Source organism: Acipenser ruthenus, chromosome 55, assembly GCF_902713425.1.
Source record: "Acipenser ruthenus chromosome 55, fAciRut3.2 maternal haplotype, whole genome shotgun sequence".
Lineage (NCBI taxonomy): Eukaryota > Metazoa > Chordata > Actinopteri > Acipenseriformes > Acipenseridae > Acipenser > Acipenser ruthenus.
The window spans coordinates 2,392,790-2,419,073 of NC_081243.1; the positions used below are offsets into that span (position 1 = coordinate 2,392,790).

The 26,284-nt window shown below is 39.1% G+C and overlaps 2 protein-coding genes across 7 annotated transcripts in view; both read left to right on the plus strand.

The window, feature by feature from the left end:
• LOC117401691 (tafazzin-like) overlaps positions 1-9,160 on the plus strand; it is a 49,680-nt gene extending 40,520 nt beyond the window's left edge. For 2 of the 6 annotated variants that reach the window (XM_059017226.1, XM_059017225.1), the window contains 2 exons: positions 345-422; positions 1,458-4,833. In XM_059017226.1, the coding sequence (XP_058873209.1) occupies positions 345-422; positions 1,458-1,562 (183 nt within the window). In that variant the 3' untranslated portion in view covers positions 1,563-4,833. Of the gene's footprint in view, positions 1-344; positions 423-1,457; positions 4,834-8,109 lie in introns of those variants that run through there. The other 4 variants (XM_059017230.1, XM_059017231.1, XM_059017229.1 and 1 more) reach the window with 4 other exon arrangements.
• A 3,400-nt stretch (positions 9,161-12,560) lies between these two features.
• The window catches only part of LOC117401680 (V-type proton ATPase subunit S1-like), a 28,973-nt gene continuing 15,249 nt past the window's right edge, over positions 12,561-26,284 (plus strand). The window contains exons 1-7 of the mRNA XM_034002473.3: positions 12,561-12,772; positions 13,910-14,036; positions 19,720-19,794; positions 20,072-20,265; positions 21,520-21,560; positions 23,828-23,913; positions 25,403-25,665. Of these exons, the coding sequence (XP_033858364.2) occupies positions 12,654-12,772; positions 13,910-14,036; positions 19,720-19,794; positions 20,072-20,265; positions 21,520-21,560; positions 23,828-23,913; positions 25,403-25,665 (905 nt within the window). The 5' untranslated portion in view covers positions 12,561-12,653. The remainder of the gene's footprint in view (positions 12,773-13,909; positions 14,037-19,719; positions 19,795-20,071; positions 20,266-21,519; positions 21,561-23,827; positions 23,914-25,402; positions 25,666-26,284) is intronic.

Genomic DNA, 26,284 nt, shown 5'->3' on the forward strand with positions numbered 1-26,284 from the left:
AAATATGTGTTTCTTTCAAAAGTACATTTTATACATATATAATGAATGGATGTGCATGGCAGAGAGAATTCATGTAACTTATTTGTTATCTGGGCACATGGTAGGAGATACTGGTCTTGAATAGATCAGAGGGTAGGAGGCACAGAGAGGTGCGTGTGTGGAATGGGTTATTAGTCATGTTTTAAGATCCTTTAAGATCAGCTTCCAGGAACCGGACAAGCACTGATGAGCCGAACGGCCTCTTCTCGTTTGGTTTACTAAAATTGTTTTTTAGATGAGCCCTTACAGCAAGTAAAGTACCTGCATATTGTTTACATTTAATTTCTTGTTGTTTTCTGTTCTAGAGAATAACCATTTTGGTTGGAAGACCATTCACTTTAAAGCATCTTGTGGAATCACTGAAGTCTGAGAATAAAACTCCAGTAAGTACTACAATGTAAACACACACTGGAATCGGGCTGGGATAATGACGTTTCCAGCTATCGATTGTCGTCTGTAAATTATCACAATAATCGTGATTATCGGCCGAATAAATAAAATATTTAAAATTCTTGTAATTTATCAAGTTTGTACTTGAGCAGCATGACAACCGCCAGTCTAAGTCACTGAGTTTAGAAGAAAAAAGAAATAAAAGTAGACCGTATTATATGCGCCGAGTTTAAAAATTTCTGGTGGGTGCCCAGAACAAACGTGAATATAAAAATAGATCTATTGTAATTTGTATATAAATAAATGATGTAGTTTTCCTATAAAATAATAGATATATTTTTTCTTATTTAAACATTTGTTAATTCAGGAACGTTTACTTTCAAAGTGCCACCGAGTGTATTAATATAACAAAACAAAACTGCTAACGTTACCTGGAAGCATTTGTTTTCTTAATCTTGTGTGTCGAATCTGCCATTAAGAGAATCGCACTAGGGTTAAAAAGAAAACGCTATTCGGAACATACTGAGTTTTGCACATCGCTGCTTGTATGCAGACAGTTTAATAAAATAAACTGCGTAGCCTTCCATTAGAAGTGAACTTTGTTCTATTTATGCAACTACCCTTTCTTACAAAAATGAAATAAAAATGAAACCATTACGTAAAGTTGAAAGCATATTATTTCAAATCAATACTTCACTTCCTAGTGTACGCAGTGCTCACACAGATCGTGTTTTACGCCTCACGCAGACCGTTCAGTGCTGCTTCCTACTCAATGCAGAGCTGCTTCCTGCTCCATTGGGTCACGGATGATAATTATAATTATCGATAATTCTTTGGCAGTTGAAACATTATTATCAATATTATCGAGTATTGTTCCAACCCTGCACTGGAATAGATTTTCTACAGGGGAAGCAGTCTAGCAGTGTAGCATATCACTCTGTCACGCTATCAGTCTGTCAGAGTTTGTCTTTCCTAACTCTCTCTCTGTGCCTGCACCGTCTGTCTTTCCTAACTCTCTCTGTCTGCAGACGGAGATGCGGAAGGCAGTGACGGATTTTGTTCAAGAGGAGTTCCGCAGTCTGAAAACTCAAGCGGAGGCCCTTCACCAGCGCCTCCAGATCACTGGCCAATAGCAGGACCCAGGCCTGTGTGTGAGTGAGTGAGCGAGTGTGAGTAGAAGTCTGCCTGGCATCAGTGACAACACTTCTGGGAAAAAAAGGAAGCACTCTAAATCTTTAAAGTAATTGTAGCTCTCAAAATAATTCTGTAAATCTCACCCATTATGCACATTCATTAGCTACATAGGCCTTGTATTTTGAAGAAGTACATTCATTTTATAACAGAAAGCTGGCACAGCACCAAATTAGCTTGTCTTGTCTTCCAAGAAGTCTATTACTGCTTTACTTCCTTGGTCATTTCAGCCCAGCTCACAGCATGTTACTGACTGAAAGGGAAAGCAACATATTGTTTATTGACAGGAAAGAAGTCAGTGAAAGGGGGGGGGACAACAAATTCACCCTCCAGGTGACCCAGGAAGTGTAAGACAGTCTAAAAGCATGGCTTGCAAACAGATTTCTATAACTTTTGGTGAATACCAGATATCGGGTTAAAAATAAAAATACATGGTTGCTAAAATGTGTTTCTTATGTGTTTACAGAACTGTACCTTCATGACCTGTATAATGAATGGCTGTGCATGGTGGAGAACATTCATGGGATATTTTGTTAGTTGAAATCACTTTTTAAATTAGTATTATTGTCACCCGGTTGCGTATGCTGCACTTTTTCATATATCTGCAGACCCGCTCGTCCAATCATGATGAAACTTCCTAAGGACCTTCTGTGGAGGCTGTCTGTCTGCCACACTTACATTTTTACAAATATCTAATTAATGTAAATGTAAACAGGGCATTCTTTAGCACAAGTTTATAGAGTACACATTTCCGACTGGCAGTGCATCATTCTGTCACGTTTTTACCTGTAGATGGTTTTATTCAGCTGTGATGATAGAACACTCTGAGCTCAAGTTATTGAGGGTTGTGGAATCTGGGGTGATGTAGAGGCAGGTAGATTCCTGGGATGTACTTCTTCATGCTAGTGATAGCTGTAGCTCTATTGTGATGCTGGGGCTGTGTGCAGTGACTGGGATATAATGAAGCTTGGGATAGACAAAAGCACCAGTGCTTGAACAGTAACAGTTATAGAAACCAAATTCATTTGAGCTTGTTAAAAGTATTATTGTGTTGTTTTCCGTTTTTATGAGTGAATAAAACTTGGCCCAGGCATCACATAGCCTGCCTCAGTCAGTCACCTGGACCGTGCCGTCACAGCTATATTCTCCGATTGGTCTAGATCAGTGGTTCTCAATCTTTTTGGGCCGCACCCCCCTTCCTCTTGTCTGTGGTAGTTGATGCCCCCCCCCCACAACACACACACACACACACACACACACACGCACACATGTACATACTGTAAAAGTTAAATTAAAAGCCTCTGGCGTTTATTTACAGTATTTGCCAGCAGACCTAGCGGGTATTGAAGACCAGGGATTATATTAGATCTCACATGCTTCATGCGGTCTTTGAGAAGCCGCTAACACACAACCTTGTAGCAACATTGTAACTCAATTTAAACATTCCAGCAACTTTTGTTAAAAGGTTGTGTGTCAGTGGGAACTAAGTAACAGTTTTGTTCTATAACAAAATTACATTGTATTGTACACCCTCAAGTATAAAACGAAAGTATTATTAGTCTTTTTATATGCACTGGTTAGTAAGGATACAGTATGCAGAACATTGGAAAATGAACAATCAGAACTACAAATGTGTATTTAAAAACACCCATTTTAATACATCCCTCCAATGTGTGCGGTTCTTCTTTAAATAAGACATGAATCCAGTATTGAACGTAACTTGTATTTAATATCAAGTATTCAAGAACACATCTGATGAACTCTGTTGCAGCTCTCAACTCCCTATTACTGGAGGCGCACACACACACATCACGCAGCTGCTGAATGCAAACATACCCCCGTTTGCAGCAGCACATCACATCACACTTTTCATGGAGTAAAGTTATGCAGTAAACCTGTAATATATACTAACGGCAAACTGTTGTAGACTTTTGTGCTTTGTTGCTTTGTCTGTGAAACGTGTTCTAGAGATCATACTGAGATTTAAAAAAAAAAAAAAAAAAAAGTTGCTGCGCAGAAATATATTTTTTGTAACTTTACAACTTTCAGATGTGCAAGACGTTGTTGAACAATATGCTTTAGTAAATGACATTTTACGTTATTGTAATGTGCCAATACATGTTGAACCATTTGGGAACTGCTGTGTTTTATTAAAATAATTTTTAAACTATTCCGTAGCCTATTTGATAGGTGTTACACACACGGTGCATTTATATCAACGTGGGTTTTATTTCGCAGGGAGATTCAGGTCACTCACTGTCATTTTTTCCTCATAGCTCTCAGATCAGTTGACACGGGTTGAAACGTCATTAAAGAAAATAGTGGGTTAGGCAAAGATGCAGCTCTCCTTTCTCGTAAAGGTAAAGTAAACGGATAATGACACCGACCTCTGATCCAGTAGAGCTGCCACATTGAAATGGCTTTTCAGGATTCCTGATGGAGTTGACACACTTTGAGATTATGTCTTCACATCGATTCTCTTCATTTGCTGATAACTAAAAAATAAAGCAACTGAACTCTACAACCACTGCTTTCATATTCATTTTACTTCATGTTTACAAGCCATTCCTTCTGAGGTGCTTTTCCTTTTAAGAGTTTGAAAAGTTTTGAAAAGTTTTTTAAAAAGTTTGAGTGAGAGGCCATTCAGTCCATCTCTGCTCGTCCAATTCCTATACATGTTTCTGTAATTTTTTCAAGTAACAAAATGACATTGGACTAGCAGTTTCCAAGATGTAGCCAAGTAGGTAACAATGGCCTTGTGCAAAGGAATGTCCATACCAAGTTTTATTACAGTTAAATGAAAGGTAGACATAATGTACGTGAATATGTAAGTGTGGTTACAGACATATGAAAGATCTAGTGTTGCAGACCTTTCTTATTCAATGCTGCTAAGTTACGAACTGTATTCAGCAACATTTACTAACTGGTTTCCAAACATGCTAATTATAGAGTCCTGACTCATCTTTGCAGTAAGTTGCAAACTGAAGGACAGGGGTTTATAAGATGGGAATTATTGCAGCCAGAAATGAAATCTGTACAGTACTATGCAGCTGTTTCACCTTGTATAGAACTGCAGTGTATATTAGCAGAACTTGTCGACTGCCACATTCTTTGTTTCATGTGAATCCTGTGTAACCTCAGATTTGATAAAGAATTAGACAAGCTATTGCTGCAAATATACCCTTTGGTAGTAGTGTTTAATATATATATATATATATATATATATATATATATATATATATATATATGTGTATATATATATATATATATATATATATATAACACGGCTTGGAAAAATAACAACCTCTGATTGGTTAAAAATCATCACGTGATCGTGCGTATATATAGCGTATAGCACGGCTTGCATACTAAATAAATCACTACGCACCACTGCATTCTAAATTCCATGACAAACTGCCATTTTATTTGTTTAGTTACAAAACCACAGCCAAAAATGAGTCTCATTTCATCTATTTCCTTTAATATATTTGGGGATGAAACTCCACATAACTGGTACAGCACCAACTTTCTGAGTGAAGACAGCAGTCCACCTGAAAAAATAAATAAATAAAATAAGGGCCCCAGCAAGAGTAGACACATAACAGTAGATGAGGAACAGCTAAATGAAATAGAAGAAAACAAAGATTGAAAAAAACACACACACAAAAAAACTACAGTGTGGGCTCGTTAATGTACTTAAAGAAAAAAATATGGACATTTATTTTATGGAAATAAGTCCAAGAAATCTCAACAACATTAAGGAAATGTTATGCCGGTGCAAGAAGTTCAGCTGGGGACCAGTATTCTGTCTCCAGTTTTATAACACTGAGCTGGACTGAATACATATTTTAACAGTAGAAGTTTTAACATCTCTGCTGACAGCGAGTTTAAAACCAACAGGAACGTATTCCTGTCAGTCATGAAAACTCTTAGAAAAGCAGGTAATGACCAAGCCAGAGACCCCCCCCCCGAATTACCAGCCTGGATCTGAAGCAACTGTGGGAAACTGAGGCACTGTCCCCTGACAGTGCGGTCAGATTGGTGCGTAAAGTCTGGTTCGATCATCAACTTAATCTGGCACGATTTGGACGCGAGGGTGTCCGACAACTAACAAAAACATATTTTGAGATCCAAAAGGATGAAAACATACTAGAATATGTGTTCCTCGCATATATTAACACTTGAAATGTATTTGCTTACGATTGTAAGTCGCCCTGGATAAGGGCGTCTGCTAAGAAATAAATAATAATAATAATAATATAACGAGTTAACAAACTCGCTTCAAGATCCGGCTTCAGTCTCCGGCTTCAGTCTCCATCGCAGCTGCTCTCCTTACTTCCTTAGTGTCATTTGAAACTCCGCCCATCATCACAGCTTGTGCTCGGTCCTCCAGTTTTTAGTGAGATGGCATTTTCGATGCAGAAATTCACAATAAACTAAAGTGTGCAATTTATTTTTAATAAGCGAACAATTAATTAAATTTGGGACTATATTACACTGCAGAAACTGTTATACACAATAAAAGTTTCTGGTTTTGTCTTTATTTAAATGTGTTTTAATTATTTTTCTTCCCACAAATGACAGGTAGCCGTGTTATTAGCGGTATAAACCACTTCGGGCCATGCGGTTCCGATGATATATATCACTTCTGGGGTGGTTAAAGGCCCTCGGTACCACCCCAGGCATGGTATGTATTATGGGAACCGCACGGCCCGTCGTGGTTTATGCCTTGCATATGCTGTATGGGTTGTGTGCAGTTTCTTGCTATTAAAGGGCCCCTGTCTGTACAATCCTTGTTAAAACACATGAAGTGTTTCAAAGTGAATCACACTGCAGGGTGAAAGTGTTCACCTGGGCCAATTATTAGACATCTACCTCACAAGCTGTAATTATGCTATTCAAACTTATGTGGAAAGATTTTTAAACTTGTTTAGAAGTTATTAAAAAAAAAAAGAAAATAACATTAAAATTAAATAATAATAAAATGTATGATGCTTGCTATGCTTTTTGTATGCTTTTTGTATGCAGCATTGCGTTTCCCTTTTAAAAGTCCCCCATAGTAAAAGCACAGCAAAGTGTAATATATTAAAATGCATGGTAAAGCATATTAAAATGAATGGTAAACCATTGTAAACTATAGTAAATGCATATTACAATTTTTGGGAAAGCATGGGAAAAATGACTTTTTAGGGCTCTCGGCACAAAAATATCTGGTTTCTGTGATTTTTATTTTTTTATTTTTTAAATTTGTTTGGCATATTCAATTGTAAAATCAGTTGAAACACAAGTGAAATAAATATTAAGGTTCTAGGTAAATACTCACCGTTTCAATGTTAACATGGCGACTACAGCAGAAGAAAAAGTATCTACAATTATGATGTTTCTGTAAGAAAGTCTGTATCAATCAAAACTCAGTGCTGGACTGATGTTAGTGTTAAAGTGTAACTATACTTACTAAACTTCTCTCATACAAATCGGATTCACTCCCATGTTTCCAGTTGTCTCTTCTGCTGCGTACAGCTCTGGCCAGTGGTTTTGCATCGCCCTATAGAATTCACTGTGCTTCATAAAGTCGAATGAACCCTGCTGAATAATCTTACGTTAACCTATTTCATTACATAACGCTTTGTAGTTTTCCACATACTTAACGAAAAACTGACAAATTGAAAACGTTTTGAAATCTAACACGAAATACTGTACTACTATTATGGCTTCTGGCAGACTTGTGAAATCATTTTGTAGTTTCTATTATTACATGATGTCTCATTCCTAAAATTCTAGGTGATGCAAAACTTTTGGCCATAGCTGTTTACTGTACCCTTCAGTATTATTTTGTTTCATTTATTAGTTTCCATTTTGTTTGCCTCCATGCTCTAGTGCAGTGGTTCCCAACCCTGGTCCTGGGGTCTCCCCTGCGTCTGCTGCTTTTCAACCCAACTGAGCTCTCAATTACTGAATTAGACCCGTCATTGAACTGATAATTTGCTTAATTAGACATTTTTAATTGTTTTCAGCTCTTAAACAGTTGCAGAGTTCAAGTTACTTATAAAATGTTACGGCAAACTTGAAATATGCAACTGTTAAGAGCTGACAATTAAAAAGGTCTAATTAAGCAAATTATCAGTTCAATGAAGGGTCTAGTTAAGTAACTTGAGAGCTCAGCTGGAATGAAAACCAGGAGAAACAGGGGGGTCCCCAGGACCAGGGTTGGGAAGCACTGCTCTAGAGCATTCTTAAGTGTGTGTGTGTGTGTGTGTGTGTGTATCTCATTTTGTAACAGTAATATGATTTTTTTTTTTCCTTCTTTCAACTAAAAATAGGTGTTAATTAAAGTTTAGAGGAAATGATTTGAAATGGCCTGACATGCTACTACACTAGGTTAGAAACCTAATATCAGTGTTTTCAGACATGGTTATCTGCAGGGTGAAATTGTCCTCAATCTTACCTATCAATAACCAATCCACATCTTCCCCTGTTGACTACTTTCAGCCAGAAGACACTGCTGAGGGCAAATGACATAAGAAGCGCAAGTCTAACACATTTCTTAAGAAAACAGAAAATTCCTTTAAACTAAAGCAGTAACAGATGTTTCAGTACATGTTGCTATAACATGTTTCTTTCTAATTGAAGTGCAAAATAGGTCAGATTTGAGGAATTATTTTGCCAGTTACAATTAATTTACAGGAGTACTACCCAAGGTTTGGATAAAAGTCTACATTTTTCTGGGTATCTCATCACTTACTCTGCTGTAGGCTATGGATTGCAGCTTTAACAGAAAATAACACTGCTAGTGAAAACAGGTGAGAAATGGATTTAAAACCCTGGTTAGCACAAATGCAAACGTTGTTAACAATGTAAGCTCCCATCAGAATGCTGTTCACTCCTTTTGGAGAATAGCTTGTGCCTGAGTTTCTGAAGCACAGGACAAAATAAGAGATGATTGGAATGGTGGTGAACAGGGCGGAGTTTGATCATTTATAATTAGTGCAGGAACATGTGGTTTTTTTCATGTTTGAATATTATTATAAAATGTAATCGAATGTTGTTTAATTTGGATTTATGCTAATTCAGTCAGTTTCCATCGGGTTTGGCTCACTTTTTTTTGTTTTAAGCTCATAGATTAAGCTAATACAATATTTTAATGTAAGCATAGCCGTAGTCCCTATGCATTCAGACCTTTTATACTCAACACTATGTTGCAAGTACAATCTGCAGCTTTGTCCTGCTTGGGCTGTATTTTACAGTATGCAAGGTTAAACTGTCACAGCTACAAGACATAGGGACTACAGCATCCTTTACATGAGCCTTTGGCAGCTGATAATTCTTGATTCTGAAATACTGTATTGAAACGCATGCTTTATAATCAAAGTATGAGAGCTGCTATTTGTATGTATTTATTTTAGCACTGATTGCAAATATACTGTTTTGTAAGAATACCCTTCTGTACCTGTAACTGAAGTTAAATATGTATTGCCTTATTGGAAATAATCCCTGGGAAATGTTTTAATTTCAATGAATAAAGCTTGGACTTTGTATGATCTTGCATGGTTCCTAGTAGCTGATTGATCTCAAAACGTTGTCAAGTTGGGTCTGAAAGTGACTCAGCATCAACAACATGACCATCCCCTCACCACTCTGTGTGAAGAAGTGTCTCCTTCCTTCTGACCTAAGTTTCCATTTAACTTCTAACTGTGTCCTGTGGTCCTGGTTTCTGTTTGTCCACTCCTTTTAAGATTTTAAAGACTTGAAAGCACTTTAGGTGGTAATAGTTTCGAGTTGAAATGTTTAAACGTGATCAGAAATGTACATGTGCAATATTGAAGATGGCCTTACTGTTCATACAGTAGTAATTATTCAGTGTTAAGGTTATTCATTTAATATTCAGTATTTATAGGATGAAGAATCCCTGGAACGTGACATTATTTAATTCATTTTGAGCATGCCAATCTGTATGCCCCTCTTGCTATAAGGGTAAACTCATGTTATTGCTGTATGTACTGTCTGTTTGTAGTCACTGATTTTACCTTTCTTGATTTAAAGAGAATTCTGTTTGCCAGAGAAACTGTTTCTGTATTACAGATGAGCCTTTTTTTTACAGTTAGCTGTTAAACTTCATTTTTGTCTGTAGGTTCTTACCAAACAACAGTAAACATTAAAATAATAATAGTACTTCCACATTCCAGGCAACTGGGTCAGGGCAGGGTAGGAGGGCACATATCTATCTATCTATCTATCTATCTATCTATCTATCTATCCCTACAAATATCAATTGAACTTAAAAATTACAAAATATATATTTTAAAAAATCACAAAATAAATGGCATCCTACAGATATCCACGTTACCCTGACAGCTCAGTTAAGTGTCCCGTTTCAAGCTTATATTGGCCTGAAATGTACTTAACATGTGTCTACATGTAGGCAAGGTATTAATGATTTCTGTTAATACTTTTTATTTACATTAGTGAAGCAAAAAAAAAAGGGTGCAAGAAACAAAATAACATTGTTTTTGTTAAATGTAAACGTCATCTGTACAATTCATTCTCTTCTGTCTTCATTTTACCTATTTTAATACTGTTATGTAAAAAATGAAAGTCAGTTTAATCCCATCAGATTCTATAGTGGGGGCCCTCACCTTCACCCCCCAAAAGCTTTTCATAATCATACAGTAGCCCCTCGCTAAATCGGACGTGTTTGTCTGACATAAGGAGTTGTTGGGTTTGTGTTAAATTGTTGTGATTCACATGAATTCAGGATACATTCTGTAGGTTCCCTCTGCTGGGTAGTGTATTTCAAAGCAAAGACTCAAACATGAGCACCAAGGTGCTTTCAAAAGGACTCTGGGACAAAGTTGTTGAAAGGCACAGATCAGGGGATGGGTATAAAAAAATACCAAAGGCCTTGAATATCTCTTGGAGCACGGTCAAGAAGATTATTAATAAGTGGAAGGTGTATGGCACCACCAAGACCCTGCCTAGATCAGGCTGTCCCTCCAAACTGAATGACCGAGCAAGAAGGAGACTGATCAGAGAGGCTACCAAGAGGCCAATGGCAACTTTGCAAGAGCTACGGGCTTTTACGGCCAAGACTGGTCAAAGTGTGCATGTGACAACAATATCCCAAGCACTCCACAAATCTGGCCTGTATGGTAGGGTGGCAAGAAGGAAGCCATTACTCAAGAAAGCCCACCTTGAATCCCGTTTGAAGTATGCAAAAAAACACTCTGTAGATTCTGAGATTCTGTAGCCATGTGGCAAAAAGTTTTGTGGTCTGACAAAACTAAAATGGAACTTTTTGACCTTTTTGGCGCATCACCCAAAGAACACCATCCCTACTGTGAAGCATGGTGGTGGCAGTATCATGTTATGGGGATTTTTTTCATCGGCAGGGTCTGGGGCACTTGTCAGGATAGAAGGGAAAATGAATGGAGCAAAGTACAGAGAAGTCCTTGAGGAAAACCTGCTGCCCTCTGCAAGAAAGCTGAAACTGGGACGGAAGTTCACCTTTCAGCATGACAACGACCCAAAGCACACAGCCAAATCTACAGTGGAGTGGCTAAGGAACAAAAAGGTAAATGTCTTTGAGTGGCCCAGTCAGAGCCCCGACCTAAATCCAATCGAAAATTTGAGGCATGACTTGAACTTGACAGAGCTTGAACAGTTTTGTAATGAAGATTGGTCAAATATTGTCAAATCTAGGTGTGCTAAGCTGGCAGAGACCTATCCCAACAGACTCACAGCTGTAATTGCTGCCAAAGGTGCTTCCACCAAGTATTAACTCAGGGGGGTGGAGACTTATCCAATTATGATCTTTTGGTTTTGTATTTTTAATATATAATTATTTTCTCAATAAAAACTTTTACCCCCCTTAACAAGTATGGTGTGTAGATAAGTGGAAAAAAAATCCTCATTTAAATGCATGAAACTCCCACAACAAATGTGAAAAAAGTTCAAGGGGGTGTAGACTTTCTACAGGCACTGTACATTTACAGTTCTTGATGTATTGCGCTGAAATAACACTAACGTGTTTTGGGTAGGCTACACATTATATTATGTAAAAATATAAATCTGTACAGTAGGCCTGTACAGTACACAGTATTATTATTATTATTATTATTATTATTATTTTAACTTGGTCTACTTGGTCGCCAAGACAATTAACACACAATAGATCATGGTCCTATACAGATGCTGAGAATGAGCTGGAGGGGTTAGTGGCACGTGTGCAGTCTACTGCTCCCAGCACGCTGGAAAAACCAGAAATGTCATAGAAATTTGTTTTCAAGGCTTGGAAGTACACCCTGACTTTAGTGAAAATTAGGTACTTGTGTGCTCGTCTCAAAAATAGATTGAGCACAACTTGCAACACACTAGGAAAAGCGGATTGGGAAATGACAGCAACAATCGCGACTTTTAAACATGATTTCAAAAGTTCTTAACAAATTGATGCAATTGTAAGTGTCGCAACTGCCCACATCTTTAGTACATCTCATTACAATATTTTTGATCCCTTATTTGCACTCTCTCCACCCTGTGTTTGCGAATTTCTGCAGGAACGCCCAGAATTACATATTCATATAAGGCTAAAGCGCAAATAAGAACTGCGGCTGCAAAGCATTCGTTAAAATGATGCTGACAGCGTTGCATTAGGTTAGTACATTTCACGCTACACTTCCGACTGGTTTGCATGTGGTTTGCAACGATTGCTACAGACGCAACAATTAATACAACTACCCCTAAGTATGGTAAAACCCACAAATTTGATCAAAAATACAGCAATTACTAGCACAGCGCCCTCTGCTGGGTCACAACACACCCTTCATACGCGACATCACAGCTGAGGAACCTTGAAAGGGGGAGGATCTCCCGTCCACTCGCCCACAGTATTGACAGCTAAGGCTAACAATTAGCATTCATAATATAGTCTTCTCCGCCAATGGGTGCTCAGAAGGCGGTTCCTAGCCGACGACAGCCGCACAGGACAGTCAGCTGGTGAGCGAGCGAGTCACCAGAACCTGTGTGAGAGGAAACGGAAGATGGCGGATGTGAAGATGCAAAGCCGAGTAGGACTGGCGTTATGTTCTGTTTTATTCGCCTTTTTGTCTCTGGGGCAGTGCAGCGACCAGGTTCCCGTCGTTATCTGGTCAAGTGAAAGGTAAACACTTTTTTTTTTGGTGCTAGTTCTCTGTGAAATGTATGGTAAAGACATTTTCAAGCAATTTCGATGTCGAAACCACCCCTCGTCGCTTGAATTTTGACTGCATTGACAGTAACGTGTTATTAAATTGTGTTGCAAATGTGTACTCGGCTTAATTACGCGTTACTTATAATAAAATCAGGCATTCATTTGATTTTTCATGGTTCAAAATGAACCACTAGTGTCTGTCAGTGTCTTGTTATCGAGGTCATCGATACTGGCTGAGCTCTTTACAATAAATGAATGCACCATGACGTTCAGTTTACTACTATTTAATTAATATTGTACAGTAATGCGATTTGTCTTGCGGTTATTTAACTCGAGGCAGTTTTAACTGAAGCCAGGTAGGTAGACGGTTTGCCTGTGTGTTACTGGCACCTTGTTAAAATTGGAAGTGTATGTATTTATCTTTTCTTTTCAAACTGTTTAAACATACATTTTTGTAACCAGGTGACCTTGATTCGTCTAGTGTCTGGCAGTGTTGTTGTTATTATTATTATTATTATTATTATTATTATTATTATTATTACATTGGGTTTCTGAGGTACAATTTATGCTTCGTAAATATTTTGAGGGATCACTGGGATTATGTATGTATATATTTGGTTTTCGGTACACAACTCAAATAGAAATTGTTAACAATTTTGTGTCGTTAAGCTTTAAAAGGTCATTTTAATAACAATAAACTCAGGAAAATACAAATTCTGAAATATAGGTGAAAACATTACTGCGTATTACCTTTCAGTTCAGGGCGGTGAGCGTCAGATGTAATAGCCACTAGAGGTCGCCAGAGGGTGCAAAAGAACTTAACACAACTCGCACACTCAAACACAAAATTCTACCAAATTTCTCATCCTTGACCTTATTATACTACAAATATAGTAAAACAAAATACAGCTGTACCGTTATAATACATACAGCTAGTTGCACTCGTGCAGGAAATGCATGTTTAACATGTGTGCATCATTCATATAGGAGGGTAATACAGGCAAGATGTACTGGTATTATTTTGTTAGCTGTGTGCTTTAATACAGTCAGCATGCAGTAGAGGTGTTTGCATTAATGTCTGTTACTGACAGCCTGTGTGTGTTCCAGCTCTCTGTGGCAGGTGCAGGACGCCCCTGCCCTGGGTCATGTTGTTTCTGGTTCTCAGCTGGTTACCTACCTGAGCTCTGCAATCAGCAATGGACCTCGCAATGTGATTCTCTTCCTGCAGGACAAGGTACGTTAACATCAGCCCCTTCCTTATCAACTGAAAGCATGTTTATTAAGTGATTTTCGAAAGCTTTATTAGCGAAGACCCTTTCTTGACTGATGTACAATAATTCATGGCACTCTTGGGGTGTTCGTTTCCTTTTAGTTTAAGACTTTTCTATTAAACCCATTTAAAGTGATTGTAGCTAACAAAATACAGCACACCCTCGCTGTAACACCCTTCATTATAACTAGGCTTGCTATTTTTCAATTGTAACCGGTAAAGGTTGTTAAATGTCGAATTCCCCCAAAAATATGAGTTCGACTGAAATAAATTTATATAGGATAAACGTCGGTAAAACCACTCGCTATTTTTTCTTAACAAATAATAATTTAGAAATCTTCTCGTCTGTGTAGTTTTTATACTTGCTGTCTCCCGTCTCCGTTCTGCTCTGAATGGCTAGGGGTCGCTGTCAGTCAAATCATTGGTTCCTTAATAGGCTAGTGTAGTTTCACCGTCAGTCATTTCATCCTGTCCTGACAGATCTCGTTGGCTGAAGCAGCGCTAGACTGCTCTCATTCGTTTATAAATTACTGTCAATCATCAGACTGACTGTGCACTTTCATTTGCTAGCTATAGCCTATCATTCAAAGCGCCTACTTTGAAATTAGCAGGTTTAGGTGTAGGTGAGCGTTTGCTATTATAGGTATATACAGTGACAGTTACTAGTTTGATTTGAAAATGGGGCGCAAGAGGAAACATTTAATGAGTATCGTGCACAATACCGTGATTGACGGCTGAAGAGTCCGCGGCAGAACGAAGCGGGCCAGTCTGCCTTGCCTCCAGTGAGTCCAGCTGTGCTTAAAGAGAGGGACGGAGCTCGGAATAAGTGTAAGTTAGTTCTGTTCAACTGTAATGTTGTGTTCTGAGCATATTGTTTTTACTTGTAAATGTATGATATAAAAGTCTGTGTAATACACTTTATATGCTGTGTTTTCTACAGTTTTTTTGAGACATTTTTTTTCATTTGTGTAGGATCTACAGGTAGTGGACAAAAAAATGGAAATGAGGGACACCAAGTATATTGAAAGCAAGGGCTTCCACACAGGTGTGGCTCATGCGTTAATTCAGCAAATAACATCCCAGCATGCTTAGGGTCATGTATAAAAATGCAGGACAGGCCTGATTGCCTATAATTCTGGCTAGCATGGCTGCAAGAGGAGACCTCAGTGACTTTGAAAGAGGGGTGATTGTTGGGGCGCGTTTGGCAGGAGCTTCAGTGACCAAGACAGCTCAACTTGCTGATGTTTCACGAGCAACGGTGTCTAAGGTGATGTCGGCATTGAACTCCGAGGGAAAGACATCATCAGCAAAGGGCAACAGTGGGCGGAAGCGCATACTCCAGGATTGTGATAACCGTGCATTAATTTGAAGTGCAAGGCAAAACAGGCGAGCAACTGCAGATCAATTGACTGCAAATTTCAACCTGGGGCGCGAGCAGCCAGTTTCATCAAAAACGGTCCACCGAGAACTCCACAGAGCAGGATACCATAGTGGCCCAACGCCCTATTAAGTGACTTTACATTGGTTTTTCCATTTTTTTTGTCCACTACCTGTATATCTACAAGGTATAGCTTTGCTGTGACCAACCGTTATTTCAATTAGAATGTTGGTAACCATGGTTTTGTTGCATGTAGAATATGATCAAGGAGTTTCTCAAAATGAGACGTTTCTCAATGGTATAAAGTCTTTTTTTCTTTTTTTTAAGCATAAAGGTCGATTTCACCCATGCTCTGCTTGAATTGAAAAATAAAGGTTGAAAAAAAACGGTAAATTCTTTCACAAATAAACGTCTATATTAATTGTTGATTTGGCAAAAAAGTAAAAATCGAATAGTAGTAAGCCTAATTATAACAAACGTTTGGCTGTAACGAACCTGGCCCCTGGACACCAAATAAAATAAATAAATAAATAAATATAAATATATATATATATATATATATATATATATATATATATATATAAAATAAAAAATATATAACACACTGTCAACATCCCGGTCTGAATGCACGGGATGCCTCCTCCGCAGTTAAGTCAATTCTTTTGTCTTAATAAAAAGGCACCTCTCTGTCGTATATATAGGTTGTCAAAAAGCACTTTTTTTTGTTTGTTTAGCAACCATGTGGCAAAGCAAAATCCATTTAAAGAAAAAAAAAAAAAACCTTTTGATGAACTTTTCACGTCAAACCTTTCATGTCGATTTGATTTGGAGTAAAAGCTCAGTTTGGGATTCTTGCTTGTTGGATTAAGATTTGGTGCACTTTGAATCGATTCGTGTTTGATTTGGAATAAAAGTTAAGCTTCAATTCAAGATCTTTGCTTTTTGTACTACATTTTTAATTCTTTAACGAATAGGGTAAAGCAAAGGCAGAGTACTGCATACATGAGACGAACGGGTAGCCTACATGTAATTCTACTTTTATTCACAATCTCATCTCACTTACTCCAATAGTTTATCGTTCATGTCCTTTCGCTATAATGAACAAAAGGCTTGGACCCCAACAGGTTCATTCTAGCAAAGGTGTGCTGTAGTTCCAAACATTTTGGTTTTTTCCAGCTAATTCAAAATGAAAGAATATTCAATAACATTTTGAAAGAATAACTGAACAAAACCCATGTTTGTCTCAGCACTAAAATAACATTAAACTGTTCACTTATTATTATTAGTTTATTTAGCAGACGCCTTTATCCAAGGCGACTTACAGAGACTAGGGTGTGTGAACTATATGCATCAGCTGCAGAGTCACTTACAACTATGTCTCACCCGAAAGACGGAGCACAAGGAGGTTAAGTGACTTGCTCAGGGTCACACAATGAGTCAGTGGCTGAGGTGGGATTTGAACCGGGGACCTTCTGGTTACAAGCCCTTTTCTTTAACCACTGGACCACACAGCCTCCTTATACTATGTATACTATGTACACATATAAATCCTAAACATTTAACACTTGGCTGATGTTTAAACGTTCAAACCCTAAACTGTTGTATTGTTTTATGTGGTCTTAGTTCAATCTGGTTCTTTTTAGATGTATTAATAGGCATGTATGCTTTTAAAAGGTTGCAATAGCAGGTATTGCAGATTTAAACTGGTTTGAAAGCAGTCTCACGTAGTGGTCATCTTGTGTTATATTCTGATCCCCCACAATGAGTCCACGTGATTGTGCTGGTTTCATCACAGTGGCGTGATCATGTGGTCATGCACACACTGTCATTCCAGTAACAGGTTTCTTTCACTTCCTCAATCTGTAGTTCCTCTTAAGCCCGCCGCACACAGCTCGACTCAAGCCGTCCCGACTCATCTCATCTCAGCTGGCCGTACAGAGTTTGGATGAATCGTATAAGTGTGCGTGCCCTTAACCAAGATTATGCAGATGTGTCGGGATGTCTTCAGATTTGAAGATTGAACATGTTGAGTCTTTTTCAGATGCAGTTTTGTTCAGATGTGATCAGTCTGTCTGTGTGCAGCGGTTGCCGACCAAGACTGACTGAGACCGATTAGTCCTAAGGGTGTCAACCAATGGTGAAGCAGGTTTAAGTGACGTAGCTTGTCATGCAACTTGTCATACAAGATGGCGGAATATTGACAGCTTTAGTTCCACAGGTAAAAATACATTAGTCTTGAATTTCTCCAAGTGTCCTGAATTAAAAAATACCGGATATGTGCACATTGAATAGTTTTTTTTTTTTTTTGGCGTTTACTAATCAAAGGTAAATGATCAATTTACCTTTTTATTACCAATCTGCTGGCAGCCTATATTTTTTTACTGTGCTAAAACAGAAGTAACCGGTGCGTTGATCTCAGTAGGTCACAAATCACAAGCCCCTAGATCCACACGCTGAGAAAAAAATGCCAAAGTCAAATAAAAAATCAACAGGTGAAACGTTTGCACGGTGTAAATGGTCAAAGATAACATAGGGTTATTGGACTTCACAAAAAAAAACCGGTAACCTTTGCACTTCCTTTTAGCTTTTAATTATTGAGCTTACTGCTTCGTTTAAATTGTTTTCTTTATAAAGTTTTCAGAGCATTTTGTCTATTTTTGTTTTTCACTGTTCTACATTTTTTGAATGCAGCTGTTCATTTTAACCATATGTTTAACACACCAGTACTCGCACACGTTTGGTCATCATTTGCTGTTGCATGAAACCGCAGTGTAATAATCCAGCACCTCTGCACTTAAGGATTTGTATGTCAGCTCACAAAAGCTGTTATTCCATCACGCTTTTCTTCTTAAAGGCATACAGCCTCTATAAATGAACCCGCAATATCTCTCACAAGCACCTGGGTACATATTGTTACGATAATCACAACAAAAGGAATACCCCCCTTTTTTGTGCATATGTATAGCTATTATGTACTATATCACCTTACAGTACAATAATACGACAAAAAATGGACTGAATGATAATAACCGAAAATAATATTTTTTTTAATAAAGTAGCCGGTGCAAATATAGTATTAGGCGGTGGATTGTGCCGATCGCTGGTTTATTTTGACCCCCTGCATTCATTGTCACTATTTTTGCTTTGAAAATAATTGGTTATTTTTTTAGCAGTCATTTAACGTTTTAGCCTCTCTTAACACAGAAAACCCGCCCCTTCAACTCTCTGATTGGTTAAGTGTTGTGTCAAGACGTAACACAGCTGTCATGTCGTTCCAAGAATTATTTTTTTCACCCAGCAACGTGCAACTGATCTAGTCTGCTAGAAGCACAATCAATTCTTATTGTTAAAGGCACAAGACGGGCAGATCGTGTTTTTTCAGCCCGGCGACGACAGCCACTTTGCCGGGCAGCCCGTCTGGCTGAAAAGGCCTGGGGAGAACCCTGGTTGACTATTTCTAAAGCAGGTCTGTCCAATGAATGGCTTTAGGTTTTTGCCGTAAGATCATAATTAGAAGTGCAAGAATTTACAAATGAGACCATTCGGTCCATCTGTGCTCATCCAGTTCCTGGTAGCTGCTTCAAAACTTTGTCAGGATGGATCTTAAAGGATCCCAGTGATTCTGCATAAAAAAGATGACAAGGTAGTCCAGTCCATGCCCTCCCCACTCTCTATAGTATTTGTTGCATTTATGTAGCACTTTTTGTACAAAAGTATTGCAAAGCACTGTACAGTACATAGCAGAAAAAAGAGCAAACCACAATACATTTATATAGCATGTCACACATAACACTGCCACAGTCAGACCATTTAAATAACATTTTAAATAACAGTATACACACAAAGCAGCAATTTTAAATTTGCATTAAAACCCACCAGGATAAGAGCCATTTTATAAAAGTGCGTTTTTAGTCTTGACTTATAACAGTCCCAGCTTCCCTGACAAACGAAGGCAGAGCATTCCTTAATTTAGGAGCTCTACAAGAAAAAGCCCTACCTCCCATGTTGCTTTTGTTGAGCCTACGAATAACCAGCAGCCCCGCATCCTGTGATCTCAGAGTGCGGTTTGGAAGATACGGGGTCAGTAACTCCTGCAAATAATTAGGTGCTAATCCATTCAGGGCCTTGTAAGTTAACAGCAAAACCTTAAAATCAATTCTATAATGCTGTTTACCGTTTGGTATATTTGTCTGAGTTTGGAATAACAGCCCACCAGTTTGGACTGCTGATTTAAAAATATGAAAAGCCTTTCTTGTGTTTTGTTTGCAGCTCAGTCTTGATGACTTTACGATGTACGGAGGGGCTTACGGGAACAAGCAGGACAACGCCTTTCCAAACCTGGAGGTGAGGCTTTGCTACAGGGAAACCGCAGTTCAGTCATCTATTGCAATGCATCTGTACATGACAAGTCCTTTTGAAATGCTTGTTAACAAGAACAACATGCCTAAATTAAAACATCACAGACTGCAATGTACTTGCACTGTTTGAAGTAGTCCTGCTATGGACCGATGAAGCAAAAATAAATGTTGGAAATGTTTGTAACCAATCATAAGCGCTCCATCAGTTTTGTAAATTATTGTTGGGGTTGTCAGTGTGGTTGATTGGCTTTTGTGTGTTTCAGGCTGCTCTGGAGATGGCTCCCTCCTCCCTGGTGCTGCCCTCTGTAGACTGGCACGCCTCGAGTGCTGTGCCCGCCCTGCTGCAGGAGAAGCTGGAGACCAGCCCTGTGTACCTGGAGCCCTCCACACTGCGCCAGCTCCGACTCAACCACTCCATCTCCTCCCTGCTGGTGCTGAGGCTGCCCTACACCACCAGGTATAAAAAGAGAACTCCTGACACGCAGTGAGCTGACCTTGGCGCTTCAGGAATGGTAATATGATATGTTGTCGGGTTCAAAAAATAATTGAGCAGTTCTCGTATGTAGACCGGTCCATATTGAGATAGAATAACTGCATAGTAGTGATCCGCACACACTCAACTAGCCCCTGTCACGTTCCTGAATGCTTTTATTTGTTAAGGTTCTTTTTTTATTCCCCCCAAATAATTGTGGTCCACTTATTTAAATCCCTGTATACTGTTAGGACAAGGATTTGGGTAAAATCTGTATTCTGCTGAGTTCCCCAACAGGAGGCTAGTCTGAGAATGTGTTTGGACTGGGTTCAGTGTGCAGGGGAACTGAAGAGCCCCGTGAGAATGTGTTCAAGCTATATTGGATAGTTGATTGCTGATTTAGCTTGGCTACGTGTGTGAAGGAGAAGCTGGGATTCCAGTGAGAGTACTTGCGCTCTCTCCTGGGCACTGAGAATACCTTGGGGAGGTGGTGGGGTATGATTCCTCCTGATCCAGCCTTCCTGTGCTCTTTGTCCTGGGCACTGACATTATTTTGGGGGAGTGGGGGATATTATTACACCTGATCCAGCCTTCCTGTTGTGCCTGCCTGTCACGCTGCATTGGAGAGCAGGACTCATCACTGACTTAGCTGAAACAGCCCGACACCACCCAGTACCACCTGAAAGTGGTTTTAGCTACAATAATCACTCCAGTCTGGCCTGTTGTGCACTCCCATTCAGTATATAGGTCTGAAATGTGCAGTCATTTTAAAACAAGACACCTGGTACTACACTGTGTAAAATGCAGTTCTGTTATTTAAAGCACATGGATTGTCCCCTGTGGTGACCCCTGTTTTACATGTATCTAGTGAGCTGCTTCTCCCGTAACTAAGGATGTTATTTAGAGTTACTGATCAGAACCAGGGGACCAAGGAGGCTTGGTGGTCCAGTGGTTAAAGAAAGGGTTCCCATTTCAAATCCCGGCTGAGCCTCCTTGTGCGCCGTCCTTTGGATGAGACTTAAAACCAAGGTCCTATTGTAAGTGACTCTGCAGCAGTAGTTGCTTTGGATAAAAGTGTCTACTAAATGACTAATAATATATTCAGCCCCGTGTGTGTTACCCGTACATTTTCCATGTATATTCTGTGGTCTGGTGACTTTTTTTATCAAGCTAATTACTCATATTTTGTATTTGCAGCTCTGTATGTTACTGATAATCTCTTTTTTTTTTATATTTCAGCACCCAGTTTATGTCTCCTAAGGAGATGCTCAGTGGCAATGGTAGGTTTAAAAAACATTTGATACAAATCTATTATATAATTAATAATAATCTATTAATTTGTTTTACAAGGATATCACTCCATGACTGAATTACTGGTGATTCAAAAGCTGTTTAGAATCAGCGGTGACCAAAAGGAGGGCTCTTGGTTGAAATGCCCCCACCTATAAGGGAAGCCAGCGTTTATGTCTAGATTGAAGATATTTGAGGGTAGAGTAGTCAAATAATAAATTAAGTTGACCTGAAACTGGTGGTCGACTAATCGCACGTCACGAAATTTTGAAGCGAGGATGGAAGTGGGATTGCGATCCATTAACACATAAATGACAGTTTAGAACATTAATAAATAGTTTTAAAAAATTCAGTTTTAAAATAGTGCACAAACAGCAATATTACGAAACAGTATGTTCACAAATAACAGGCTATGTCACAGCCGACCGTGACCGGGAGTTCCTAAGGGGCGGCACACAGTTGGCTGAGCGCTGCCCAGGTAGGGAGGGCTTAGGTTGGCAGGGGAATCCACGGCTCACCGCGCATCAGCGACCCCTGTGGCTGATAGGGCGCCTGTGGTTCTGCGGTGGAGCCGCCAGCTTTGTGTTGTCCTCCGGCACTATAGCTCTGGTGGTATTGCTGTGGGTCTGCAGTGCGAAAAATGACGGCTTGGCAGGAGCACGTTTTGGAGGACGCGTGTTCCAGCCTCCGTTTCCCGAGTCAGATTTTTTGTGCTGTACATTGAGATCTACCTCCATATGCAACTTTGAAAAAAGTAAACGAAATGCCAAGTTCATTAACATTTGCAATATTTTTTTCATTCCACTGTATGTAAAGATTCAGTGTTAGTTTGCCTATTTATGAAGCTCTTTTCAATTGCAGTCTAGTTGTGAAAAAAATCTGATGAGGAAACTCACCCTTACTTGCTAATAAACTACCCCACCCTTACTTACTAATAATCTGCTGTTTTCCTGCTGACCAACTATTCATTGTTTAAAAATCAATTTCTGCTTTCCGATGGAAATGAAGAAGATTGTAGTTTGTAGCTAATGTACATTTGTTTTCTTTGAGCTACGTAGCATACTATTTTATACCACTTGTGTCTAAATTTCCATGAGTTATTTTTGTTATGAAAGGTTAGTGACTGAATCACCTCTCTACACCCAGGGACAAGCTCTGTACTGCAAAAAAAAAAAAAAAAAAATCAGCATACAGTAGCTTGAGATGAGTTTGGGGTATTCTTACCAGCATCTTATACAGAATGTAAACATTCGTGGCAGAAGCCAGATATGTGATGAAAAACCCTGGCACCTGGTATTAATACAGGGCAGCAGTGTGGAGTAGTGGTTAGGGCTCTGGACTCTTGACCGGAGGGTTGTGGGTTCAATCCCAGGTGGGGACACTGCTGCTGTACCCTTGAGCAAGGTACTTTACCTAGATTGCTCCAGTAAAAATCCAGCTGTATAAATGGGTAATTGTATGTAAAAATAATGTGACAACTTGTAATAATTGTAAGTCGCCCTGGATAAGGGCGTCAGCTAAGAAATAAATAATAATAATAATAATAATAATAATTGTCAGTGTTGAAGGATTACAGACTCAATTGCGTATTTATCAGTGTGCCTGCCCGTGACATTAATTCAGTATGTTGTGTTTTTTTATGACCTATCCTCTTGTGTATAAGTCTTAACAAAATACCTTATCTTGATGATGATGAATGTTTTAAACCATGGACCTGTACTGCATAAAACCCTATGGACATAATTTCAAAACATTTCATCCAGATATAGGAGATATTTTCATGTAGTCACAAATATATAAAAGTCAAATGAACAGTTCTCAATAGGTGCAAAAGTCCCATAATGTCCTAGAAAAATCTTAATCGACATGCACATTAATCCAAGACTTAATATGATTTTATCATTTGTTTTGCTTGTGAGCTGATACTGGAGTTTTTGCCCTTCCCTACTTTTCAGAGTTTTGCAAATGCTGTTTTTAACTCTGAGTAATCACATGCTCCACTAGCCCCTTTTGCTCCATTACATCTCATTATCCGTGCACCTGTTGCTTATTTTTCAATCTGAAATGAGGAGCAAAAGTCCATTAAACTCCCATTGATTTTTATTTTTTTATTTTTTTTAATAAGAATCAATTGAAAGTAGTACATTCGAGAGAAAGTGAGGAGCATATTGGCGTACAAAAAATGGAACAGAGCAAAACCTTTGAAAGCATTGCCAATGGGATGTGTAACTAATCCTGTTTGTCTCTGCTCTTCCAGATGAAGTGATTGGTGAGGTGCTGAGCATTCTGAAGAGCCAAGCCGTCCCCTACACTGCGGTCTTCACTGCTCTCCGGCCGTCCCGGGTAAGCAAGGACTGTGTACCTGAACTTGTATGAATGAGAGGAGGCCCATTTATGCGCATCCTGTTCTTTTAGAAGTTGATTGATCTCTGGGTCTTAAATGTTTCCTGTGATTCAGCATCAGCAATATGACTAGGTATCCCATTCCATAAACTCACTACACTGTGTGAAGGGGTATCCTTTCCTCTGTCCTGTCCACTAAATGTCCAACAATGTCCACCGTTCCTGGTTTCTGTGCTGCACTTGAAGTATTGATTTAGGGTTAACTATCAAATCCTATGAAATTGATTAGGGTTCAAATCCCACCTCAGCCACTGACGCATTGTGTGGCCCTGTGCAAGTCACTTCACCTCCTTGTGCTCCGTCTTTCAGGTGAGATGTAATTGTAAGTGACTCCAGCTGATGCATAGTTCACACACCTGAGTCTCTGTAAGTCGGCTTGGATAAAGGTGTCTGCTAAATAAACTAATAATAATAACTATGGGGGTTAACATGAAGACATGTCATTCTGAGAGATTCCTGTGTTAGAGGTTTTCGGTGTCTTCATAAAAGCAAGAGCCTGCACCATCTAGTAATTGGCCTTTTTTGGCACACAATTAAAACAATGCCAGTACGTCTTGTCAAAACACCTATTAAACAGATTTAACAACAAAAAAACATAGTATTTGAGTAAATACAAGAATCTTAAATGGTAAGGGAACGGTTACAAATACAACAGAGTTTCATTTGAAGCTACAGTGAAACCTCTCTATTAAGGACCTGGTCCGACATTGCAATTATTCCTATCAGGTCCATTGTTGGACCCTGTCCGACATCATCAAAAAAACGCAAAAAACGGGTTTCTAGTCGTTTTTTCTCCAGAAAAAGTCGATAAAACCATTCAGTGGCCGAGTAGGAGCGACAGGAGCCGAGACAAGTCGAAAAAAAAAAAGAAAAAAAGGCGTATCTCAGTCATACTTGCCCCTGGTATCAGATAACGGGGCGGTCATAAGTAAACAAGCTGGCTGATACAGCATGAGCACACAGAGAACATCACGGACATTTGCAGAGCTTTTTTGAGATGTTATAGTAATAAAATAATGACTTGGATCGCATTATTGAGGAGTTTGGTGATAAAACGAGTGATCAGGAGATGATTGATCGGTATGTACGACATTATTATTATTATTATTATTATTATTATTATTATTATTATTATTGTTTATTTCTTACATTGGTGAAAGCTATAGCGAACGAAAGGGTGGGGCGGGGCTGGAGATGCCTAGTGAGTGCTTTGTTGATATGCAGGGCCATTTAAACCCGTTTGACTGGAAAAAAAATACTTTTAAACAGCGCGTCTAAAATTAACTGCGCGTGTGAAAATTAATTGGACCTGACGTGCCTGACACGCACTCAATAATGGACTGCAAAGGGTTAAAGGGACAGCCCGACACTGGGGGCTGGTGTGATGCTTGTCCAGACACTGAGGGCTGGTGTGATGCTTGTCTTGCAGGTAATTCCGGACGTGTCTCTGGCTGTGGAGAACCTCGGCCGCTCTCTCCTCCAAGCCCCTCCGAAGCCAGCCGCAGCCCCCCACCCTCCCGTGATGTACAACAACTCGGTCGGGCCCTGCATCCTGCTGTGGGCTGAGAATCTGACCATGAGCCACGTCCGCAGCGGGGGGGCACTGGTGCGCTTCGAGCTCACCTCTCGCACCTTCGGCCCCGGCGCCAATGTATCTCTGACTGACTCCATGTGCAACCACACTCATTCCAGGTGAGAGCACGGCTCAGTCCAAGCTTGCTAAACCACACTGCTTTACCATCCCTCTGTTCTCCTCTTCGATTTATTTAATGTAGGCGGTCGTACCTACGTACTGAAGAATCTCTTATCCAGTTGCCATGAAGGTTGGTATTAAAGAGTAAGTAGCAGGGTTCTGAAAAATATAGCGTCTCCACGTGTTGCTACACTGTTTAAATAACGTACCTGTAATTTTTCTTTTTATTAACATCCTGACAAGTTTTTACACTTAGACCCAGGCCATTTCCACCTGTTTTTGCCTGTTCGATTTGTGCTCATAACTATAAGTATAAATGTTACAAGTTAATGCCATACATGAAATGAAAGTGCACAAACTAAGCTTTCAAAATAAAAATGTTACCCAGGCTAGCAAGCACCATAGTTGGCACAGATATTAAAAAAACACAAAAAAAACTAAATACGTTTTTTTTTTTTTTATACAACACCCTAAATTATTTATTTTTGAAAATGTGTTTTACATTAGCCAGCTCCATTCCAGCAATGGATATTGTAAGTGCAACTTGTTTTGAACTTTGGAAAAAAAAAAAATTAAATAAATGAACAAGTTATATAAACATATTTACAAGAGTAAAAA